This window comes from Diaporthe amygdali (genome assembly GCF_026229845.1).
Source record: "Diaporthe amygdali strain CAA958 chromosome Unknown NODE_31_length_594919_cov_65_084759, whole genome shotgun sequence".
NCBI classification, from domain to species: Eukaryota; Fungi; Ascomycota; class Sordariomycetes; order Diaporthales; family Diaporthaceae; genus Diaporthe; species Diaporthe amygdali.
Window position 1 is genome coordinate 356,466 of NW_026517051.1, and position 22,312 is coordinate 378,777.

General features: G+C 52.6%; 8 protein-coding genes across 8 annotated transcripts; 4 read left to right on the plus strand and 4 right to left on the minus strand.

Moving 5' to 3' along the window:
* Positions 1 to 419: 419 nt before the first annotated feature.
* J7T55_000357 (uncharacterized protein) lies at positions 420 to 1,196 on the plus strand (the record flags this gene model as incomplete). Its single annotated transcript, XM_053132468.1, has 2 exons — positions 420 to 823; positions 884 to 1,196. The coding sequence occupies 2 exons, from the start codon at positions 420 to 422 to the stop codon at positions 1,194 to 1,196; spliced, it is 717 nt and encodes a 238-aa protein (XP_052989595.1).
* A 452-nt stretch (positions 1,197 to 1,648) lies between these two features.
* J7T55_000358 (uncharacterized protein) lies at positions 1,649 to 2,671 on the minus strand (the record flags this gene model as incomplete). The annotated part of the gene is made up of 2 exons (XM_053132469.1): positions 1,649 to 1,895; positions 1,965 to 2,671. 2 exons carry the CDS (start codon positions 2,669 to 2,671, stop codon positions 1,649 to 1,651), a joined length of 954 nt encoding a protein of 317 aa, XP_052989596.1.
* Positions 2,672 to 3,524: 853 nt separating this feature from the next.
* Positions 3,525 to 5,588, plus strand: J7T55_000359 (uncharacterized protein; the record flags this gene model as incomplete). The annotated part of the gene is made up of 3 exons (XM_053132470.1): positions 3,525 to 3,583; positions 3,980 to 4,058; positions 4,167 to 5,588. 3 exons carry the CDS (start codon positions 3,525 to 3,527, stop codon positions 5,586 to 5,588), a joined length of 1,560 nt encoding a protein of 519 aa, XP_052989597.1.
* Positions 5,589 to 5,777: 189 nt separating this feature from the next.
* On the minus strand, positions 5,778 to 7,597 carry J7T55_000360 (uncharacterized protein; the record flags this gene model as incomplete). Its single annotated transcript, XM_053132471.1, has 3 exons — positions 5,778 to 5,989; positions 6,046 to 7,392; positions 7,456 to 7,597. 3 exons carry the CDS (start codon positions 7,595 to 7,597, stop codon positions 5,778 to 5,780), a joined length of 1,701 nt encoding a protein of 566 aa, XP_052989598.1.
* Positions 7,598 to 8,219: 622 nt separating this feature from the next.
* Positions 8,220 to 11,315, plus strand: J7T55_000361 (hydantoinase; the record flags this gene model as incomplete). The annotated part of the gene is made up of 1 exon (XM_053132472.1): positions 8,220 to 11,315. The coding sequence occupies one exon, from the start codon at positions 8,220 to 8,222 to the stop codon at positions 11,313 to 11,315; it is 3,096 nt and encodes a 1,031-aa protein (XP_052989599.1).
* A 1,800-nt stretch (positions 11,316 to 13,115) lies between these two features.
* J7T55_000362 (uncharacterized protein) lies at positions 13,116 to 16,562 on the plus strand (the record flags this gene model as incomplete). The annotated part of the gene is made up of 4 exons (XM_053132473.1): positions 13,116 to 13,482; positions 13,548 to 13,988; positions 14,053 to 16,326; positions 16,483 to 16,562. 4 exons carry the CDS (start codon positions 13,116 to 13,118, stop codon positions 16,560 to 16,562), a joined length of 3,162 nt encoding a protein of 1,053 aa, XP_052989600.1.
* A 171-nt stretch (positions 16,563 to 16,733) lies between these two features.
* Positions 16,734 to 18,790, minus strand: J7T55_000363 (uncharacterized protein; the record flags this gene model as incomplete). Its single annotated transcript, XM_053132474.1, has 4 exons — positions 16,734 to 17,379; positions 17,436 to 17,823; positions 17,896 to 18,484; positions 18,701 to 18,790. 4 exons carry the CDS (start codon positions 18,788 to 18,790, stop codon positions 16,734 to 16,736), a joined length of 1,713 nt encoding a protein of 570 aa, XP_052989601.1.
* Positions 18,791 to 21,029: 2,239 nt separating this feature from the next.
* Positions 21,030 to 21,612, minus strand: J7T55_000364 (uncharacterized protein; the record flags this gene model as incomplete). Its single annotated transcript, XM_053132476.1, has 2 exons — positions 21,030 to 21,242; positions 21,328 to 21,612. 2 exons carry the CDS (start codon positions 21,610 to 21,612, stop codon positions 21,030 to 21,032), a joined length of 498 nt encoding a protein of 165 aa, XP_052989602.1.
* Between the last annotated feature and the right edge of the window lie 700 nt (positions 21,613 to 22,312).

Sequence of the window (22,312 nt, forward strand, 5' to 3'; positions counted from 1 at the left end):
GCCAATAGGTTGAAGTGCTACGAGTGGTTAGAATGAGAAGCTTCCTTTATGACAACTGACTCGCCCGGCGTGAACAACAGTCGGCCTCTTCCCAATCGGGATGCCGAAGCGCAAAATAAGCACGTTTGTTACAATGCGCCCGCCAGCGACTATATTTCACAATTCGAGCCGAAGACAAGGTCCAAGTCAGACGTGAATCCAAGTATTATCAGCAACCATGTCACGAGCGGTAGACAGGCTGCCCACACCGGCGCACATACGCGAAAAGAAAGTCATAGTTGTGGCACGAAGCCGGTATTTTCACCTGACACTTTCGCTAATATAATCATCTGCTTACTTAACTTTACAGAACTGGTACATTGTCTTTGTACAAAGCCTTGACAATTCTGGGATATCGGACGTACCATGGAGCCGAGGTTATGGCTAGAGGCGTGTCTCACCTGGAGATGTTCGAGGAAGCTTTGAACGCAAAGTACTTCGGTGTCGGAAAGCCATACGGAAGAGCCGAATTCGACAAGTGGCTGGCAGATTACGATGCTATCGTTGAGATTCCAGCTGTCTTCCTGGATGAGTTCGTCGAGGCATACCCCGAGGTCCCATTTGTGCACGTGGAGCGGGATGTTCACAAGTGGTATGTCTCCGTCATGAACACACTGGGTCACTCTCTTCAGGACGTAGACAAGTTCCCGTTGAAGCAGCTGCGGCTTATTGATACTTATGTGGATCGCTTCTGCTCGTTTCATCTTATGGTTCATCGAATATGGTGGCACGGCAAGGCGCTCGAAGACGGCGAGGACGTCCTCAAAGCGGATTACATTGAGTTGTAGGTTTGGAACTCCCCTGCAATCTGATGTCAATATGCTTACAGATGGTGTGTAAATAGGAATCGCAGGGTCAAGGAAATAGTACCAAAGGAGAAGCTGGCGTCGTTCAACCTAGAAGATGGATTTGGGTGGGAGCAGCTTTGCCCTGTTCTGGGAAAACCCATACCAGATGTGCCTTTTCCGAGCGCGAACATCCCAGCAAGGTTTGATAAGATGCAAGCCGGTTTTGTTCGCAAAGCCATAAAGAAAGCGTACGCTCTATTGGCAACATCAATCTTGGTGCCATCTATTGCCATAGCGGCGTGGTATTATTATCGTGGCCGACCAGTCCGTGGCCTGGCCGCCCTACGGCTTCCTCTTTTTGGCCGCTAATTCTCCTGAATATAAAACTGGCACATCCATAATTAGGCTTTGTGAATTTCAAAATTAGAAAGAAATATTTTCTGCGCTCTTCTTTGAATTGCGCTTAGGCTGTATTATCCAAGGCTTGACCCGCTTCCAATCCACAGATCGATCTAGCACTTCTGTTCGTATGAAATATTCGAAACGTGTATTTCTCCAACATCGAACAAAACGTTTCCACTCTTAGAGAAACTTCACACACGCTTTTATGTGGCTAAAGGCGAAGGTTTGGGTACAAAGAGGTGGTCTTCCATGTTGTTTCCTTAGGCCAGATACTCCCCAGCCATCGCAACCGCCGTCCCCCTGCAACTGCAATGTCGATCAACTTTTTGAAATGGGGTCTTTGACGACGGGAGTCTTATGGTATAATTTCGAAATCATTTGTGAAGTATAATCATTTAAATTTGCAGGCATTCTTATATCTACGACTCTGCTGCAGCCACTAGAGCGTCTATCCGCCTGTCAGCCTCGTCCTCAGCCCTCGCCACAAGTTCCGCGTGAGACTTCCATTCGAGTTCTGTCCCACCAATAGCGTGGATATCGACAATCATGTTTCGCCGCAGCTTCTCAATACCGTCTTGATCAATGAGACCTAGCTCAATGACACATTGATCAATCGAACCCCACTGCTCCTTGATGGTCCTCAACAAGGCCAACATGAATCTCTTTCTGAACCAGACATTATATTAGCAACCGACATTGGCACAAATTAAACGATCTATTGACGGCATGACTTACCTTGAACCCACCATCTGCATGGCGGCCGCTGCATTTCCCTTCACGACCGGCTCCTGCAGTAGATTTCGCAAGAATTCTGGGCGCGACTTGAGCCCTAGCTCGGACAGGCTGTACTCGTGCGCAACAGCCTCATCCTCGACACCGCATAGCGACAGTATCAGTGCGCAGATCACGCCAGTCCTGTCCTTTCCCGCAGAGCAGTGTATCAATATAGGGTACGGACCACCAGTGCTGGTGGAAGCGAGATGCTCCAGGATACTCCTATATGGTCGATCCGGGTTGTCCTCCACGGAAGCTGCCTTGAGGATCTCTCGCAGGTGTGCCAGCACTATAGGCGTCGTGGTATCAGTCGCATACATTCGGAACCTCGCGGCTATGGCCTCAGGGGTATACTCGGAGTCCGAGAACACCGGGGCGACGACACGGGTTGCACCAGGCCACGTCCTCGCCTGTCTCCCATTCCCGTTCTGAGCATCTCTGACAAGCTCGAGGCGGGAGCGGAGATCGTACACGTCCTTGATGCCTAAAGCCTGAAGCTTGATGATGCCCTCGTCGTCCACTTTAGACGGTTCGGATGACCGGAAGACGACACCTGTTCTTACTACCTTCCCTTCTGATGAGGTGATGGGATATCCCCCAATGTCCCTGAGGTTGGGTACTCCAGTTACTTGGATGAAGGGTGGGCCAATAAAACCATTGTCCGACATTCTGTTCTGATATCGACCTGGGACGTGGAGATTTCAATTGAGATTATTCACTACACTGGGAGTTTGGCTACGAAAACACAGTGTCAGTCTCAAGCACAGAATTAATAATGAATAATAACCTAATCTAACACAGGTACATACATGGTCGGGTATTTGGGCGGAGCAGATTTCAGCCGAGCTCGAGTGACTCCACTCTACTATCTGATTCCTTTGCAACTTCAGAAAAATTAATGTTAATGCTTTTGCGGTCTTCTATCGATATAATTAGTTGCGCGCCGCATGTCAGAAGACGAATCGTTGCTACCAATTGCATGCAGACCGATGAAATCTAACATGGGCTCGGCGTCGCCAAATGAGGAACCCCGACGTTCCACGAGTAAGGCAAACTGAATTCCTTACCCAAGCTGACGAGCAAGCAACCATCTGCCCACCTGCACAAGCTCACACAGATGTGAAATTTCAAAGCCAGGGGATTAGGTAGCAGCTCGCCCTGATGTGCAATACACTAACTATCTCGTGGTGGATGGAGCATCAGCTTTTGTTGCACTCGCAGCCTCGCATGTCAAATATTTATTATGGCGAGTCCTATATGACAGACAAAATGATAAAATGCTTAGACGGCCTTTTACAAGCACTCATGAACACTGTTAAGCACTGCCATGTTGAAATATCACCCTATGATTGTTGACTTTTGACAGGTCTAGCTGTCCTTCGGATGATAAATATCTTCAATTGGGAACAATCGAATCGAGAAACGTGTTACACCAGATTGAACAAATGTCATTGTTTGGATGTAATATGACCAAGACAGTCGGTGTATGTGAGCGAGTTATCATTTATTGACACACTGCATATGTGGCAGGCTGTCGATCAATCAGATCCCGCTGCGCGACACTCGGGCGTGAAGCCAAGGTGCGTTATTCAGCCCTCCCTTGCACAGGAGCGGAGATGATCGCCGGGCTGTGATCGGTGATACAGTATGGCTATGTTGCACAGCTATCTCATCTCTGTTTAGATGATTCATGTTCATATCTCAGGAAACTTTTCGTCAAAGACCTAAACTAATTTCCACGAAACGTTTTCGACGGACAAGGACTGAGAGCGAGCAGCAAGGCCTCCTTTTGGACGGCTTCATTCAAAATACAGTGGCATGTTCCTCCCGAGAACCTCTATGAGGTGCTCAGCGCCGCCAGATGTTGATCTCCCGCCACAGCTGAACTTCGGCAACCAGAACGGTTAGCTGCAGGAATGTGCTGTTCTAAGTAAGACAAAGAAAAGTAGTGAAACTTGAGCTACCGTGACGTACAGGGAGAATGGCCATATCAACCCCTCCCGCCCCAAATTGTTCGCGACTCCTGCGTCCATTGTCATGAAGTCCATGGGTACTGTACGAGGTATGATCTAGAACCGAGAGTCAAATCCACATTGAAACATACTCTCAATCGGTTCGAAAGACACATGGTCCACATCAATAATGTCTCATCCAATCCCACAGCCAAAAGGCCTCCCACTCGTCGGCAATGTCTTCGATGTCAACCCGTCCAACACCTGGCAGTCCTTGCAGCGCTTATCCGAGAAGCACGGCGAGATCTTCCAGATCAAAGTCCTCGGCAATACCATCGTGTTTGTGGCAGGCTCCGCCCTGGCGGAGGAGCTGTGCGACGAGAAACGCTTCCGCAAGTACGTGGGTGGGCCGATCGTCGAGATCCGGCGTGCGGTGCACGACGCGCTCTTCACGGCGTATGAAAACGAGGAGAACTGGGGCGTCGCTCACCGCATCATTGCGCCGCGTCTTACTCCTGATGCTGTGAGGGAGTGGTGCGGGGAGGTTGTCGACTGCACGAGCGAGCTGATTGGGAAGTGGAAGGGGATGAGCGAGTCTGGAGGCGGTGCCTCTCGTGCTGATGGAGTTTTGCTAATCGATGAGCTGAACCGGTTGAATCTTGAGGCCACTACTCTGACCATGTTTGGAAAGAAGCTGAACTGCATTCCTGCCAAGGAGAGCCACCCGATGTTGCAGGGCATGGAGGATTCCACCTCTGAGGCCATGAAGAGACCCACTCGGCCGAGGCTCTTCAATTGGCTATTCTTTGGCGGCAAGTTTAATCGGTCGATAAAGGTGATGCGCGAGGACTATGCTGCCGATCTCGTGTACCACAGAAAGCAAAACCCCACCAGCCGGAGGGATATACTCTGGGACTTGATGGAAGGGCAAGACGAACAAACAGGCAGGGGCATGACGGAAAGCCAGGTGGTAGATGAGATCGTGTCTATGCCAATCGGGAGCTCGACAGCGCCATGTCTTGTTGCCAGCGCGGTGTACTTCCTCCTGCAGAACAAGGAGTGTATCGCCAAGGCAAGGGAGGAGCTGGACCAGATTGTCGGCCCGTGGTCACGCGACGCGGCGCAAGTCCAAGCTGACCACCTCCCACGTCTGAAGTATATCGAGGGCATCGTTCGCGAGTCTCTTAGGCTGAGCTTCCCGGCACCGGGCTTCAACATCGAGCCGGTGCCTCGACCTACAGGACCCAGCGGCGATGCGGACAAGAGCCCGATCCTTCTGGCTGGCGGGAAGTACCAAGTTGCGCACAACCAACCCATGATCATTGTCCTGGCCGGTGTGAATCGTGATCCGGCCGTCTTTGACGAGCCACTTGCCTTCAGGCCGGAGCGCATGATGGGCGACTTATTCGAGGACTTGCCTGCTGGCGTGAAGAAGTGGTTTGGAAATGGGAAGAGAGAATGCATTGGAAAACACTGGGCATGGCAATTCAACATGATTGCCACGGCGATGTTGATCCGAGAATGTGATTTTGAGATGGTGGACCCGAGCTGGAAGCTGGATGGACATCAAGATGGGTGGTTCAATTTGAGGCCCGTTGAATTCAGGGTTAGAGTCAAGCCGAGGGCTGTGTAGTATGTGATGAATGTAGGAGCCGGGTAGGGTGAGAATGTGGTACTTGAGGACCTGTGTTTTCACAATTGGGATGGATTGTTTTCAAGGCACATTAAAACTGGGTATGATATTATTACGATGTCAGATGAGATATTACGCTTGAGACCACTCCAAAAGCCATAGTTACACTCTCTTATCAGAATGCCACACTCAATACTTCTTGTCGAAGGTCTCTTGAACCTGAGATTCACTGCCCTCATCTCCATAAACCACTGGCACTTGTTCACAAGGGATGACGCCCCATTTAGAGAGCTCTTGGCTGGTAAATGTGCCATAATAGTCCACTTCGTCATACTCGCCCATGCCGGTAACTGGGAAGAGCTTGTTGAGGGCGAAAAAGAGAGACGCACTAATAAAGAAGCCTTGCAGGCCATGTCAGCAGAGCGCAAAAAAGATAGTGCCGGGCTTGTATACTCACCAACCAGAAAAGCCATGTAGTAGAGTTGGTACAAGGCTTTGGGCCCATCTTTATTTCCGCCAGCGGTGAGGACCAGACCGCCAATCGTCGGAGCCCAGCCACACGGCCAGGCGACGATAGCCCGCCAATTAATTCCGTGGAAATACCAGTATGCTGTGTCATTGGTGCGGTAGAGGTGACTGAGGCGGATCTTCCCCCTTCGAAGTACAAGGAAGTCTACTGCCATGATGCCGATGATAGGGCTCAAGAAAACTGAGAATGAGCTGAGCACACTGACAAAGGTCGCTGCCCTGTTGATGAGTTGCCAAGGCTGGCAGATCCAAGCTGCCACGAAGGTGATAAGGGCGCCTCGGCGAATGTCGATGTAGTGAGGGAACAGGCCAGCCAGGTCGATACCACCAGCCACAGCGTTGCCGCAGATGTTCTCAAAGCAAGCCGTCAAGGCGAATCCAAAGGTCAAAAAGAACACCCCAGCTCGTGCTCTGAACGACCCGTGTCCACTGTCCATCATCACCATCAACAAATCCGGTGGATTCCAATAGACCTCACCATATATTTTTTGCGCAGCAGACGTGGTCACGAGGCCAATGAACGAGACGAGCACGCCCACAATCCAAGCAGACATGAACGTTCCGCCAACATAGTGCTTCGCCCCTTTCGCATAGCGACCAAAGTCGCTCGAGTTCGTGATACCTGCAGCAACTCCTCCAACCATCTGGTTGACACCAGCCATCATCAGCCAGGAGGAATTCCTCCACCCCTTAGGGACGTTCTGCCCTTGTGTCATCAGAGGACCGACACCTTTAGCCGTGGCCAGTGCCCAGGTCATCATGCAAAGCATGCCGATGCCGCAGTAGACACTGGTGACGCGGAAGGGCCACTTGAATTTCTCGGGGCGGATGAAAAGGAACGGCATCGACAAGGTCCAGAATACGATGAATCCTATAAACTGATAGCCCGTCGTGATAGCTGCCATGCTCGGGGGAAGGAACTCAGGCATTTCAGCGAAGCTTGGCCAAATGGCGGTTATGCACACAGCCGCGAGCCGGCCACCATTCCAGCACTGGATGGCATTCCAGAGGAAGTTGAGCAGGATGCGCTGTAATAGCGGGATGTAGCTGGCACGTAGGCCCCAGGAGAAGCGGTTCTGTACCGTGAAGCCGATGTGCCACGTCAGGCCGCACCAGGCGATGAGAGTGGAGAAGAGAGAGATGAGGAGCCGGCCGATGAGGATGATGCCCATCGACTGGGAGACTGAAAGGCCCTGGGTCAGGAAGGTGTTTGGTGACTGCCAGTTGCTGATGTTGAGACTCGAGATTGTCCAATACCCGAAGAAAAGGAACCAGTCTGGTGAGTGGGTGGACAGTTAGCATTCCGTAGTCGAAAAAGATCGTGATGAATATTGCGTACTCCATGTTCTCCTCTCCGGAGGCAGAGGTATCAGGTCTCTGTTACTCCATGAGTCGGTCTGCTCATGCTTGGCTTCGTCACCGTGCAGGCGGATCTTCTCCTTGACGCCGCCCAGACGTTCCTTCACATTACTGGTAGCCATGGGTGTTGAGCAACACGAGCCAAGCCTTGAAGCTGACAAGATGTGAACGGAATGCGCGTCTTTCACAAGAATGAAGGCTTCGAGGACTTCATGAGAGCAAGACACATGTCGTAGGTCGTACGAAGTGAGAGAGAAAGGGGGTTACACAACGAAAAAGTATTGTGTAAGCCCCTCATAAGCGCAGGGAGCGTAAGGTGCAAATCGGTCTCTCCTTTTCACGGTACACAGATTTGACTCGTACGAATCAGATCAGAGCATCAAAGATAGGCAATCCCCATCTCTTTATTGCCATCCATATCTCTTGCATCTTACGAACGATCTCACATAGCAGGTCGGAGCACACTTTCACGGTCCGGATACGGAGATATCCCGGTACTTTCTCTTATCATGACCCAGATCGGCGCCCTCCGACAAGTGCCGCCCGGCATGCGGGTCTTTGCCGTGGGGAACCGCAGCCAGTCTAGATTGCGACAAGAGGTTATACAAGGCGTCATTTCGATATGTTTGGAGCGACGTTGTATGCGTGGAGGACTTAGAGCAAACCAAAATTCACTTCACACACTTTTTCGTGAACATTCTGAAACGTTGGCGGAACCGGCAACAACGCCGCCACAACAACGACATGGCCGGGCTACAAACAAGCAAACGCCTGCGCATCGGCGTCGACGTGGGTGGGACAAACACAGACGGTGTCATCATCGACCCGACACAGTCGTCGTCGCCCAACAAGGGCATACTGGCGCACCACAAGGCGCCCACGACGACAAACCCAAGCGACGGCATCAACGCTGCCATCACGCACATGTTCACGGCATCTGACCCGCCCATCAACCCGGCAGATGTCGCCTCGGTCACCATCGGCACGACGCACTTCGTCAATGCTGTCGTCGAGCGGGACGCGCGCCGCCTGTGCAGGGTGGCTGTCATTAGGTTGGCGGGTCCCTTTGGCAAGCATGCGCCACCGTGCGTTGACTGGCCGGATGATATGCGTGACTTGGTGCTGGGCTACTGGGGTAGCGTCGATGGCGGTTTGGAAGTGGACGGCAACCTCATCCGGGAACTCGACGAGGGTGCCGTTAGGGAGCAGTGCCGGGTTATCAAGGATAAGGGCATACGGGCCGTGGTGATCAACGGTGTTTTCAGTCCTATTGACACTGTACATCGGCAGGAAAACCGGGCAGCCGAAATTGCGCGGGAGGTTCTGGGTACAGACGTCGATGTGGTGTTGAGCAACGAGGTTGCGAATCTGGGCTTCCTGGAGAGGGAGAATGCCGCGATTTTGAACGCTGCGATCCTGCCCTTTGCACGCAAGACAATTCGATCATTCCAGGACCCCGTGAGGAAGCTTGGCTTAGAATGCCCTGTATTTATCACTCAGAATGATGGCACTCTGCTCGCAGGTGAAATTGCCGCGAAGCTGCCCATCAGGACCTTCAGCAGTGGGCCGACTAACTCGATGCGTGGCGCGGCGTTTTTGATCCAGGGACAAGAAAACCAAGAAGGCCAAGCAATGATGGTGGTCGACATCGGTGGGACTACGACTGATGTCGGGCTTCTCCTCGCAAACGGGTTTCCAAGGCAGCAAGCGGCTTATAGCGAGCTCGCCGGTGTCAGAATGAACTTCTCGTGCCCTGACATCAAGAGCATCGGCCTGGGAGGCGGGTCCATCATTCGAAAAGGAACAGACGGAAGGCCCACGACCGTGGGACCGGATTCTGTCGGCTACAAGCTTACAAAAGAAGCGGTTGTCTTCGGAGGCGGTGTCCTGACCACGACAGATGCGACTGTCCTGGCCAGTTCTGGTGTGAAGATTGGCGATCCATCACTTGTCCAGGGAAAGCTTTCTGAAGACGAGCTGAGCGAGACTACAGCTATCATCAAACAAAAACTTGAGAAGGTCATTGACATGATGAAGACCTCGCCTGAGGATCTCCCGGTCCTGCTCGTTGGTGGAGGTGCCGTGATATCTCCAGATGAGCTGAAAGGTGCAAGCAAAGTCCTCAAGCCCCGATACTCAGGAGTGGCCAACGCCATTGGAGCAGCCATGGCGAGAGTCAGTGCCGTGGTTGACACAGTCAAATCTACTGAGAACAAATCAACCCAAAAGCTGTTGGGTGAGATCTCGGCTGAGGCCATTGAGAAGACTGTCGCTGCGGGTGCATCACCAGAGTCTGTCAAGGTCGTCGAGATCGAGACGCTCCCGCTGCAGTACATCGCCAACAAGACAAGATTCATTGTTCGGGCTGCCGGCGATTTCGACTTCTCGAGGACGGATCTTGCCACTGTCCCGTCCACAAGTGAACAAGAGCCAACGACCAATGACATGGACCAGTACGAGAAGACAGCCAACACAAATGGGTCCGAGGTCAATGGCGCAAAGAAGGATGAGTCACGAAAACAAGCGATAGAAGTCGACCCAGAGACATACCGCCCAACGGTCAAGAACCGTGTCTGGTACGTCAACGAAACTGACCTCGGCTGGATCACCACAGGCTGCTACATCCTCGGCACCGGCGGCGGCGGGTCCCCGTACCCACATATGGTGCGGTTGCGCCAGCTCCTGCGTGCCGGCGCGGTGGTGCGCGTCGTGTCCCCGGATGACCTCAAAGACGACGACCGCGTTGGCTGCGGAGGCGGCATGGGCAGCCCGACGGTCGGGATCGAGAAGCTGCAAGGCGATGAGATGATGCAGGCGCAGATGGAGTTGGCTAAAATCCTCCCTGAGGAGAAGCGGGCGACTCACATGATTGCGCTTGAGATTGGCGGTGGCAATGGGCTGCAGGGCATGATACTGGGTGCGTCGAGTAACATGGACGTGCCGTGTGTGGATGGTGACTGGATGGGCAGGGCGTATCCTACTAAGTGGCAGACTACGCCTGTGGTGTTCAATGAGCGACAGCCTGTCTTCTGTCCGCTGTCCATGTGTGACGGAAACGGAAATACGATCATCATGACCAGTGCCACGTCTGACCTTCAGGTGGAGAGGGCGCTGCGAGCTGCGTTGAGCCAGATGGGCTCACATACTGGCTGCGCCGAGGCTCCTTTGTCTGGTGCCGAGACACGACGCTGGGTTGTGGAGCACACCATATCTGCCGCGTGGAGGATCGGCAGGGCAGTCGAGAAGGCGAGAAGAGCAAACATTGTCGATGAGGTCGCAGAAGAGATCGTCAAAGAGGTTGGAGGCAACGAGGCGGCCAGGGTCCTGTGGAAGGGCAAGATTGTGGGTGTCACGAGGACTCTGAGAATGGGGCATGTCTATGGCGAGTGCCTCATCGAGGGCATGGACGTTGGCGAGGCAAAGGAAGGTGACATTGGTGCCTTGAAAGGAGGACAAGGTAGAACCCAGTTTAAGGGGGTGATTAAGATCCCGTTCAAGAACGAGAATATCGCTGCGATCAAGATTCATGACCAGAATAATGACGGAGACGACAGCGAGACATTGGAGAAGCAAGAAGACGTGCTCTGCATTGTCCCCGATCTGATTTCGGTCATCGACGCGCAAAATGGTGAGGCTATTGGTACTCCAGAGTACCGATATGGCCTTCTCGTCACTGTTCTGGGAATTGCGGCTAGTGACCGATGGACCGGCTCAAAGAGGGGAGTCGAGATTGGAGGGCCAGAGGGGTTCGGTATACATCATCTCAAGTACCAACCACTGGGGAGATTTGTAAAACCCGTCAGCGTGATAGATGAATTCGATGCCACTGACGATGTGTAAGTCACATACAATTTTAGGAAGGGCACTACTATATTACTATAGACAAGATACACCAAAGCTATATATCATCACGGAATAAGACTTTCAGTAATAAGCTACTCGTAATGATAACTAAAGCTGCAAGTTGTTTCGCAAGCTACCGGTTTCTCTAACATCCCTCGGTAAAAGATTTGTACGACCAATGGATTATCAACAGCTAGTCCACCTCGTGAGTCTACTTTCCAAAGACCGTGAAATACGTCGAATATGAGAGAGGAACGAGTCTAGTCCGGTGATGCGGTGGCAGGTTATTTATTACTAAGTGCAGTCGTCTTTGGTGATGTTCGAGGCGTATCTAGCAAGGACAAATTTGGATGCATTAAGCTACCCGCTTCAGTTGGCGGCTGAAGCTGGCGCAGGGATGTGCGCGAGCACACACATGCATCCTTGGCTGTCCACCGAGCTGTCCACCGAGCTGTCCACCAATTGTCCACCAGTGTCCACCAGAGTGTCCACCAGCTAGGGGAGGAGTGTGATATCTGGTTATACAATAATCTCGCTTCGGAGGACCTCTCTTGGGATGACCTCCTCCTGTATACTACTTTTATGCTGGACGATCCTCTATACGGGAAAGTGAATAAGCTACAGGGGGCTACACAATGTCATTTTCGCATTATTTCTTTGGAGTGTGTTGTTCCAGTAGTGTATGCGACATCTTAGCAAGGCAGAAATCTTAGCCGGTCAGCCGGAAGCACCGATCGTCCGTTGTACCTCGGCATTTTTGATTTAACATGTAGGACAGATGAGGATCGGCGGTCAGCATCAACGAATGTGAGCAACTTGCCCTTTCGAAGCCGAGGTTGCTGAACGATGAGGGAATACTCAGTGCAGCTCAGTATGCTTGACTTACTATCAATATAAAAGTTAGCCAAGGTATAGCTCACTTTACAATTATCATGACCTCACTCATGTTTTCCCAGTCTCCGCTTCTTCCGGAAGGAAAGCCAGATCTGCAAGTGAGCGGCATCAGCCACAACCAAACGAACCCGGACGCGATCCCGAGACGGGAATTACACTAACCCCGGCTCATCTCCCGCTGGGACTGGGGACACAAGCTTTGTTCTAGGCGCATTACAGGGTCCAACCTGAGACAGGGTACCGCTCGCATCACTTGCTGTGAGGGACCATTTTCTTAGCGGGAGAAACATCACCATGCAGCAGTTGATCAGACAGTTTTGACCGCATCAGTGCTCTTTTGACGTCTCAGGTTGGCCTACACAGATCCCATGTTGAGAAAAGGAAAGATATGCATCAAAATTAAGATAATACAGACCTAGAAATTCAAATATGTGACAGAGGTATGAAGCGTTTGTCCCAGCTGAGAGCTCGAGCTGCCGGCAAATGCCGCCGTCATCGTTCTCGTTCTCGTTTATGAGTGTCTCAAGGTTTGGGGGCCCAACTGCGCCCCTTGACGAGCTAATACATGCATGTGCATGTGAAAAAAACAGCTCTAAGGATTCATATGAGGACTAGCTCCACTCGACCTATGGTATGGAAGCTCTTTGGACCTGTGTTTTATCTAGAATCCTCCCGGCTTGCACATAAGCCACCATGACGCGAATCCGGCCTGACAGGTGTGACCATCTAAATGTCATCTCCCAAGCCATTCCCGACTTAATCACTCCCCTCTGAGTCTTTTCCATCTCTTGTCTTCTCGATCGCTCCTTGGCTTGCTCAGTAGTGTGTACGCCTTCTACTTGAACTAAGTGTTTCAGCTTCAGCGACGACTTGTTCCCGCAACGAGTCGAGATCGAATAGGCTATGGCTGTCCCAACCGAGATTGGCGGACCTCCTGGCCTGCCCTTTGTCGGTAATATCTTTGACCTACAGGATGAGGTCCCTCTCCGGGCCATCGAGCGCATTGCCGACATACACGGGCCCATCTTTAAGGTAAAGGCACCCGGGCGCGAGTCGATAATGGTCAGTGGCTTTGACCTGTTCGACGAGCTCTGTGATGAAACGAGATTCTACAAACTGCTCGGCGGCAAGCTGGCCGAGGCAGCGGACGCGTCTGGCAAGCCGCGAGGCCTGTTCACGCAGAAGAGTGAGAAGGAGGAGGATTGGGGCCAGGCTCACCGCATCCTGATGCCTGCCTTTGGACCTTTGGCAGTGGCTGAGATGTTCGATGGTCAGAAGACACCCTCAAATCAGCAGAGCCTGCGTTTTGTTTCACTGACAACAACACATCAACAGAAATGCACGATATTGCATCGCAGCTTGTTCTCAAATGGGCGAGGCAGGGCCCGACGCACAAGATACAAGCATCGGAAGACTTCTCGAGGCTAACGCTAGACACGATCGCTCTGTGTGCCATGGACTTTCGATTCAACTCGTTTTACCAAGAGGATATGCATCCATTCGTGAAAGCCATGAACACCACGTTGGGCGCGGCGAACAGCTCTGGACAGCTTGCCGGACTCATCACCAGGCTGTTTCCTTCATATAACGAGGAGATCAAACAGAGTGTCAAGTTCATGGAGGATACCTCACAGGAGCTGGTTCAGTACCGAAGAGACCATCCCACTGAGAAGAAGGATCTGCTCAACTCGTTGATCAATGGCAAGGACCCCAAGACAGGAAAGACTATGAGGGACGGACTTATTGCCGCAAATATGCAGACTTTCTTAATCGCTGGTTTGTTTCCCGCTTTACATGGGTAGAGCTACGGACTAGCAAAGACTGACACAATCAATGGCAGGCCATGAGACGACGTCTGGATTGCTTTCCTTCGCCTTCCTGCAGCTCCTTAAGAACCCAAAAGCTTACTTCGCCGCTCAGGCCGAGGTTGACCGAGTCGTAGGCCACTCGAAGCTCGAGCCCAAGCACGTCAACGAGCTCAAGTACATCAACGCAGTGCTTCGGGAGACGCTGCGCCTCACGCCGACTGCGCCGGCCTTCAGCCGCGCGATCCGCCCGGAGAACACAGAGGATCCAGTATATATCGGAGCAAAAGACCCAGACAGCAAGCACAAATACGAGGTCCCCCGAGGAAAGTCGATTGTATGTCTCATAGGCAAGATCATGCAGGATCCCAAGGTGTTCGGCGAGGATGCCGAGGAATTTCGCCCAGAGCGCATGCTCGATGAAAATTTCGAGAAGCTGCCCAAGAACGCGTGGAAGCCCTTTGGCACCGGTATAAGGGCCTGCATTGGGAGAGCGTTCGCATGGCAAGAGGCTGTGCTGGCAGTGGCGTTGATCCTGCAGAACTTTGACATGCGCTTGGACGACCCAAATTACGAGATGAAGGTCGTGCAGACGTTGACGTTGAAGCCCAAGGACTTCTATATGCGGGCTAGTCTGAGGGAGGGAATCACGCCGACAATACTGCTGCAGAGGCTGAGCGGTGAAAGAGCTACTGGTGGCCAGCAGAAGAACAGCGTCGCACAGGGCGTCGAGGCCGTGGCAACCGGCGACTATGCCCTCTCGATCTTGTATGGGTCGAACACTGGGACGTGCCAGGCTCTCGCCCAGAAGTTGGCGGCACAGTGTGCTCAAAGAGGGCTGTCGGCTAATGTCCAAACATTGGATGCAGCCATGGGTAAAGTTCCCAAGGAAAAGCCAATTGTGATCATCACAGCCTCGTACGAGGGGCTTCCAACCGACGATGCGGCCCGCTTCGTGGCGTGGCTAGAGAGCTTGAAGCAGGAGAGCGAAAGCAGTAAGCTCGAAGGAGTCAAGTATGCTGTTTTTGGGTGTGGTCATAGCGACTGGGCATCCACCTTCCAGAAGATCCCGACGTTGGTGGACGACATTCTCCCTAGCCTAGGCGCAAAAAGACTATCAGACCGTGGATCATCCGACGTCAGCAAGCAAGACACCTTTGGCGACTTCGAGACATGGACAAGCGGCAAGCTTTGGCCGGCACTGGGCCCATACTTGTCGTCATCTGAGGACTCGTCCAAATTCTCGACCATTCCTACAATCGAGATCGAGCTTACATCCGACGAACGTGCTGCTCATCTCCAGCAAAATGTGCAGTGGGCCAACGTTCTCGATACCAAAGTTCTCACAGCAGAAGGCGAGCCGGAGAAGCGCCACATCGAGATCGAGCTTCCCTCTAACATGAACTACTCCGCGGGCGACTACCTCGCCGTGCTACCATTGAACCCAAAGGAGTATGTCAGAAGAGTCATGAACCACTTCAACTTGCCATGGGACGGTATGATCACCATCAAGGCGGGCTCAGCAACCTCACTTCCCACAGGCAAGCCCATCGGCATCTTCGACCTGCTCCGGGGATACGTTGAGATCTCTCAGCCGGCGACGAAGCAGGATATCGAAGCCTTGCTATCAGTCTGCAGCACGGGAAGTGTCAAGGAGACACTGCAGAGCTACCTCTCCCCGGAAACCTTCGCATCCGAGGTCATCGAGAAGCGCATCACCATTCTCGACCTCCTGACAAGACACAAGACCGATATTCCCCTCCCATTCGCCACCTTCCTTTCATTGCTCCCGCCGATGCGCACAAGGCACTACTCCATCTCATCCTCTCCACTAGCCTCTCCCAATTCCGTAACATTGACCTACGCCGTGCTCGATGGCCCAGCATGGTACCAGCCAAACGGAAATCATACTCCCAACAGCACCAACGGCGCATCCAAGGACGAGCAGCCCAACCGCTTCCTCGGCGTGGCGGGCAGCTACATGCGATCCCTCACCCCAGGTGACCGCGTGCTGGTGTCGGTTCGCAGCACGAACAAGTACTTCCGGCTCCCGCTGGACATGCAGGCGACGCCCGTGGTGATGATGGCCAACGGCAGCGGGATCGCGCCGTTTCGCGGGTTCGTGCAGGAGCGCGCGACGCTCATCGGCGAGGGCGGAAAGGCCCTCGCGCCCGCGGTGCTGTTCGTTGGGTGTCGGCGGCCTGAGCGCGATCAGCTGTACAAGGAGGAGCTTGAGGCGTGGGCGAAGCTGGGGGCGGTGGATGTGAGATGGGTGTTTAGTCAACACCAGGAGGAGGGCGGCGATGGGTGTAAGTATGTGCAGGATCGGATGCTGAAGGATCGAGAGGATATCGATCAATTGTGGCTTGAAGGCGCAAGGTTTTATATCTGTGGTAGTAAGAGCTTGGCTAAGGGAATCGGGGCCGTGGCGAGGAAGTTGATTGTTGCTGGGGCTAAGAGGAAAGGGAAGGATTATACGCCCGAGGAAGTCAATTCTTTTGTCAAGGGGATGAGAAACGAGAGATATGTGACGGATATCTTCTGAGATTGTTGTCGTCTTTGCCGAGGATGGTCATGAAGATTGCTAGCTGGCACTGTCGGGGCTGTTTGAACAAGGCGTTGATTCATCGCGGATATCTCTAATGACTGTACACGATAATAAAAGAATAATCACAAAGAATGAAGATTGTCACACACAGACTGCGGTCAATTCATGTCACATCACCACGGTCTTCAGGTCCTGCAAAGCAGCAGTCCACTTCTGGCCCCGACCCTGCCGCTCCCATAGCGCCGGAAGCGCATCCAAGCCCCGCAGCACGTTCGCATACCCAGTCGATTGCCACAGCCGTCTCAGAATCGACGAGAAGAACTCCCTATTGTCTTCCTCGCGGGACTCGGCGGCTGCAATGAACGCAGGCCACACGATGGTATGCGACCCTGGCGCCGACGGGTCGACCTGCTCGAAGAGGGAGCGGATGTGGGCGATGCGGTCAGGCATGCTCTCGATCGGGGTGTACGTGTCGTCGATGGCAGTCTCGGTAGCGTCCAGGTTCGATAGCAACGGCAGCACGGTTGTCTCTAACCGTATGGCTCCGGACGTGTCGAAGGTGTCGTCTGGGGTTTGTGCGCGCAGTACGTAGATCTCTGTTGCGGCGCGGGTGATCTCCATATACAGCCGTGTCCTCGCGTCGAACACCCCTTCGTCACTTTTAGGAAGCTGGTCGGTGCTGACCAGGAATTCGAGGCTCTGGCGCTGACGTTGCTTTAGCTGGTCGTGACTCGTCATGAGCCCATTCAGGAATTTCGAGAAGTCTGCTACTGCTTTGGACTCGCCCAGGATGGGATAGGCGAACAGTGATATCCTACCTGTCTTAGTAACTTTGACCTATGGGCGACCAAGACAATGTGAGTGACTTACAGTTTGGATTGGTTATATAAGAACTTCTCCAGTGGTGATCCTGCTTCTCCGGTCTGGCCTCTGGCATCCAGGAAGGCAAGAAGCATCTTGTACAGCGTAAGTACATGCTCGTGCCCTGTAACCAAGTCCGCGACAATCAGTAGAATGAGTGTCGCCCATGTCGAATCGCTCAAGTCGACCTCGGACGACAGCTTGCTGACGATGGCAGCTCGCCCCGACTCAGCGGGGAGGCGCAGCTCAGGCACTTGTCGAGACAAGTGGAACGCGGCAGCGACACACACCGCTCGCTCAACGATGGGATCTGCGTGTGCGAGGGGAAGTATCTGACGCCGGTAGCCGTTGGCCTCGTCGTCGTACATGAGCATGACAGGCGAGACATGGGTAGAGACTATATATCAATATCAGAATGTGGACCGAGACCTTGGCTAGCAAAATGAGGTGGGAGGGATATTATGCTCACAGTGCTTGAAAAGAAGGCGCACCCGTGGGTCTGGATTCGACAGTAGGGAGGGTAGGTTGAGCGACACTGGTGAGAAGTCTGGTCGGGCTAACCTGCCGAAGTCATTCGTTCGCGTGATTTCGATGACATCGGTTTCATCCTCGTCAGTAGACGAGGATTCCACAGTCTCCTGCGGTGAGGTGTCCCTGGTCTGCCGGGACCCGGACTGGACATCACGGCGTGCAAGATTGTGATGCGGTCCATTGGGCCCGAACACAACATTGCCTTGTTGATGACGAGTCGAGATGAGGTCTTGGCCAGAGCTCGTGGGTGCTGTACTGGAAGGTCCCGCAACTGTTGCGTTGTCCCTGCTCGGGCCTTGTTCGGCAGCTGCCCTCGCCCTCTTCACTCGGCTAGACACGTCCACCCATTTCAGGTCGGGCTGTCGGCGCTTTGCAGATACTGATGACGATGAAGACGATACTGAAGAAGCGAAGCGTGAGCTCTCGGCCGGCTCGAACTCGGTCGACGAGGCTGTCTTCCCATCCGCGAAGCGATATCTGATGCCATATCCGGGGCAGTCCAGCCCCTTCTTGGCGCACTTGTTGCACTTTGGCTCTGTCAGGTCACACACTATCCTCCTCTTTGTGCAGTGATAACAAGCTGTGTGTTAAGGTCGAGTCAGCGGGCAGTCTTTGATGCGCGCCTTGAGGCGACGATGACCAAGGTGGCGGCGAGCACATGAAGCACTCAGTTCTCAGGACTCGAGAACTCAGCTCAGGGGTCGACGCTAGGCCAAGAAGGGCCCAAGCTGATGGAGTCTCACATTTCTTTGGCTTGTCAGAGCCCATCGGTCATGCCATCCGGTCTCTGTTGAATTTGACAGTGTCTTTATGCGCGTGACTGAAGCCGGCATGTCGTCAAAGGCGGCTCAAGTCGTCTGGGAGCGGGGTCCGCGTCGGGAGGCGGAAGATTCAAGGTGTGATCTGTATGCTCTGCTTTAGCGCGTGCATGAATCTTGCAGCCGCCCGCCCTACAAGCTCCGAGACAGATGCTGCTGGGATCCCGGCGATCGGGCCTCGGCGGCGAGTGGGGCCTAGAGAATGTGGAGTGGCAAACTCAAAACTTGTCCTGTCATTTACTACCGGTAGATACAAAAAAGGGGGACCCATAGACAATGCTTTCACCGGCCTCTTGATGATTACTTAAGAGGGATGTGGCGCTTAAATCACGTACGTTTCATCTCACTTTTTCTCAACGGCCCCGACACCCATCTTGAATATCTTCAACAGGGTTCTCACAGCCCGTAACGTATTGCGCAGAAGACGGCCCAGGTCCTACTGTCCTGGTTCTAGGCCTGTGAACCGCCATTTCGCCCATGAACCTCTTCTATCGCTCCTTCCGCTCAGCCCTTGCTCTTTTCTCTTTTTCCCTCTGTGCCGTGCGCCGCTGTTTTGCTTTCTTCATGTTGGCTTTCATTGCAGCTGCTTTGGCCTCGACCATTCAGACCATTGCCTAGGTTCCGGTCTCGAGTCCAAGGTAGAATTACTCATATGCTCGCGATTTCACTGCGGGCATGGTAAATAGAAACCTGTACAACAGGTAGACTAGGGATTGGATAAAGTTGCTAGAGGCGAAGGTCATCGAGACAATCATGATACCCGCTGAGATTAGAACTCAAAGACGGAATTTTGGGTTAGCTAGAGGCGGGATGCTGTCGTAATTTGAAATGGGAATGTATGGTCATTGGCGCATCGTCGCCAGATATCTCTTTGTTATTCATTCCAAAGATACTAGCCATGAATGCGAGTGGTAACTAATTACATGGTAAATATGACCAACATTAACGAGTCTTACGGTGTGCGTTTCAACGATTCGCGCTAGATTGCTTACGAAGATGATTGTAATGACCGTGAAACTCACAATAGCTCGTCCCTGTCTAACAGTCTCCTCTCCTTGCCGCATGGAAACTATCGCTTGGGCAGCAGAGCCTTGTTGGTCCTTCATGGCTCGCAGGTAATCCAACTAGAGTTTTTTTCAGCTAGGCAGGCAATTGACTTGAGAAGAGGAAGAAGAGGAAGCTTATGTTGTCAAACATTTCTCTGGCACTCCTTCGGAGGTCCTCAATTTCCCTTCCATAGTCGATAATTTTGTTGATGAGCTCGGTAGCTGATGTCAGGCGAGAAGATTGGTCTGGTAAATGATGCTCCTCACTTCAAACTATCTTGAGCTTTCTTGTGATTCTCTCCTGTGTCCGGATGATGTCAAGCATGATATCGAGCTCCCCTAAAATATCCTTTATCTCTCATTGCATGTCGCGCTCGATGCTTGTATCAAATAGGTGGGCGATGTCTGTGGATTGTATAGTGTAATTACGATTTGACATCCTCATAACTTTGTTCGACCACAAAGATAGAATCTCAAAAGAGATCTGATATTTTCTTCCCTAGGGAGAATATCAGCGCTGGCCTTCGAGCCATGCCAAAATATCGCTGTGATAGGATTGACATACCACGTTTCGAACGGCCTCGGAGAAGATGTCAATGACTTGGGGTTTTCCGTCCTAGATCGTATCAGCAGATATTTAACCTCGACAGCTTGGTCTTTTCGCATAGTGCCAACTTGAGCAAGTCCTCCAAAAAGAGCTTCGGTAGTCACATCCAAAATGACTAATGCCATGTCGAACGTGAGCATGCCAATCTATCGCACATTATCGTCCCAATGGCTCGAGGGTCGAACATTCGCAGTCGTCCGAAAAGCTCACAGCGGAGTAAAAAACTGGCAAATTAGAATTTGCACAGGTATCATAATCATCAGGGCGACAAACATGCTATAAATACACGGGTATACTAATCGGCCACTCCTAACCTATGGTATTTGTGTCATCCTATCCCCAGACTAATAGCAGTCGCACCGATGGCGATCTCGCTCACCTTTAACAAGTCGTAAGTGATGTTTACTTTGTCCCCGCCTGAGTAATTTGTACTATGCGACTCGACCACTGGCCGCTATCTTCGGAAAGATCGCCCTCACTCAGGATGACGAAGCCCATAGTAAAGCTCGCAAAGCCGCAAGAGCCGAAGGAGTCTGCTCAGGCACTTAAAGTTAGAACAGTGGCAATGGCATTACCATAGGGTCTCTCGACGAAGTTTCACTTACAACAAATCGCCCAGAACCCCAGACAAACCGGAATACCAGTGGGCGAAGGTATCTCCCTGGCGAGTCTTGGCGCCAGCCATTGTCCCAAGCAGGGCGAGACAGACGATTGTGCCCACGACAACGACTCCTTCAACGCCCAGCCTCCCTCTCTGCCAAGTCTTCTTTCGCAGAATTCCATCTATCGTCATCCAGATGAGCACTGTGACACTCTGATGTTGATGCACCCGAATCAGCCACCGTAAAAGCAGAAACCCTGACGCGAGAAGAATTGGGGCTCCCCGATGCTCGACTTACCGGTACAATACTCAGGGCCAAGACCCTCTTGTCGGGGTCCCCTTCATGATTGACGTAGAGGACCAGGTCGAGGATGATGATGACCGCGGCTGCAATTGTGCTGAGCCAGATGATGTACCAGCCCGCATAGAACCAAAAGTACTGGCCGTATGTGTCAAAGTCGCTTGGCTCGGGCCCGTATGGAAACATCTGGGGCTTTTTCCACTCGCCCTTGTACAGGCCGGGCATGCCATAGTATGCCTGGCGAGTGGCATTGCGCTCTGCCCATTGATGCTGCTTGGCCATGATTGTTGGATCGGCGGCGACTAGTTCCGAATTATTTGAGATTACAAGATCGAGTATCTGTTGGAAACCCAAATTCTTGGAAATCTAGTTTGTCCCCACTCATGGGCTGGGCTTGCCCTTTTGATTTTCGAAATGGCTGGCGCTAGGACCATTGCTTGTCTGAATTAGTGCTGACAGTGCAGACAGGTCTATAAATTGCCCAGCTGCGGCTGCTGCAGAGCTCAGCTCAGCATCGTGGCACAGCTGCACAGGATCTGGTAGGATTACACGATACCCACCTGCAGCGCATTTGGGCTAGTGCGGGCCAAGCCACACGATCCTCAGGGCATACAAACTTTATAAAGACTTACTGCGTGCCTCTTCCTACCCAGGTGTCAGCCTACAGGTGCAGTGCTACTGGGCCCGGCCTGTGTAAAATGCGACACTGGGTCCGAGCAGCCTATTCAGCCTGGCGGGATCTTGCAACTAGGCTGTCGGGCAGACATCAGTCTGCCCATAGATCATGGTTTGCCTCCCTCCATAAACTCAAACACTGCTATGTGCACCAGAAGGTTGAGGGATCATTGTCATCATCAAATGCTGCGCAGCCAATGAGATGAAACTCAGCCCTAGTCACATCCTACATCTGCCATCACAAGCTATCTAATTACTGGGTACCTAGGTCGATACGTGACCTGCTCGCAAGACGACAAAGACGGCA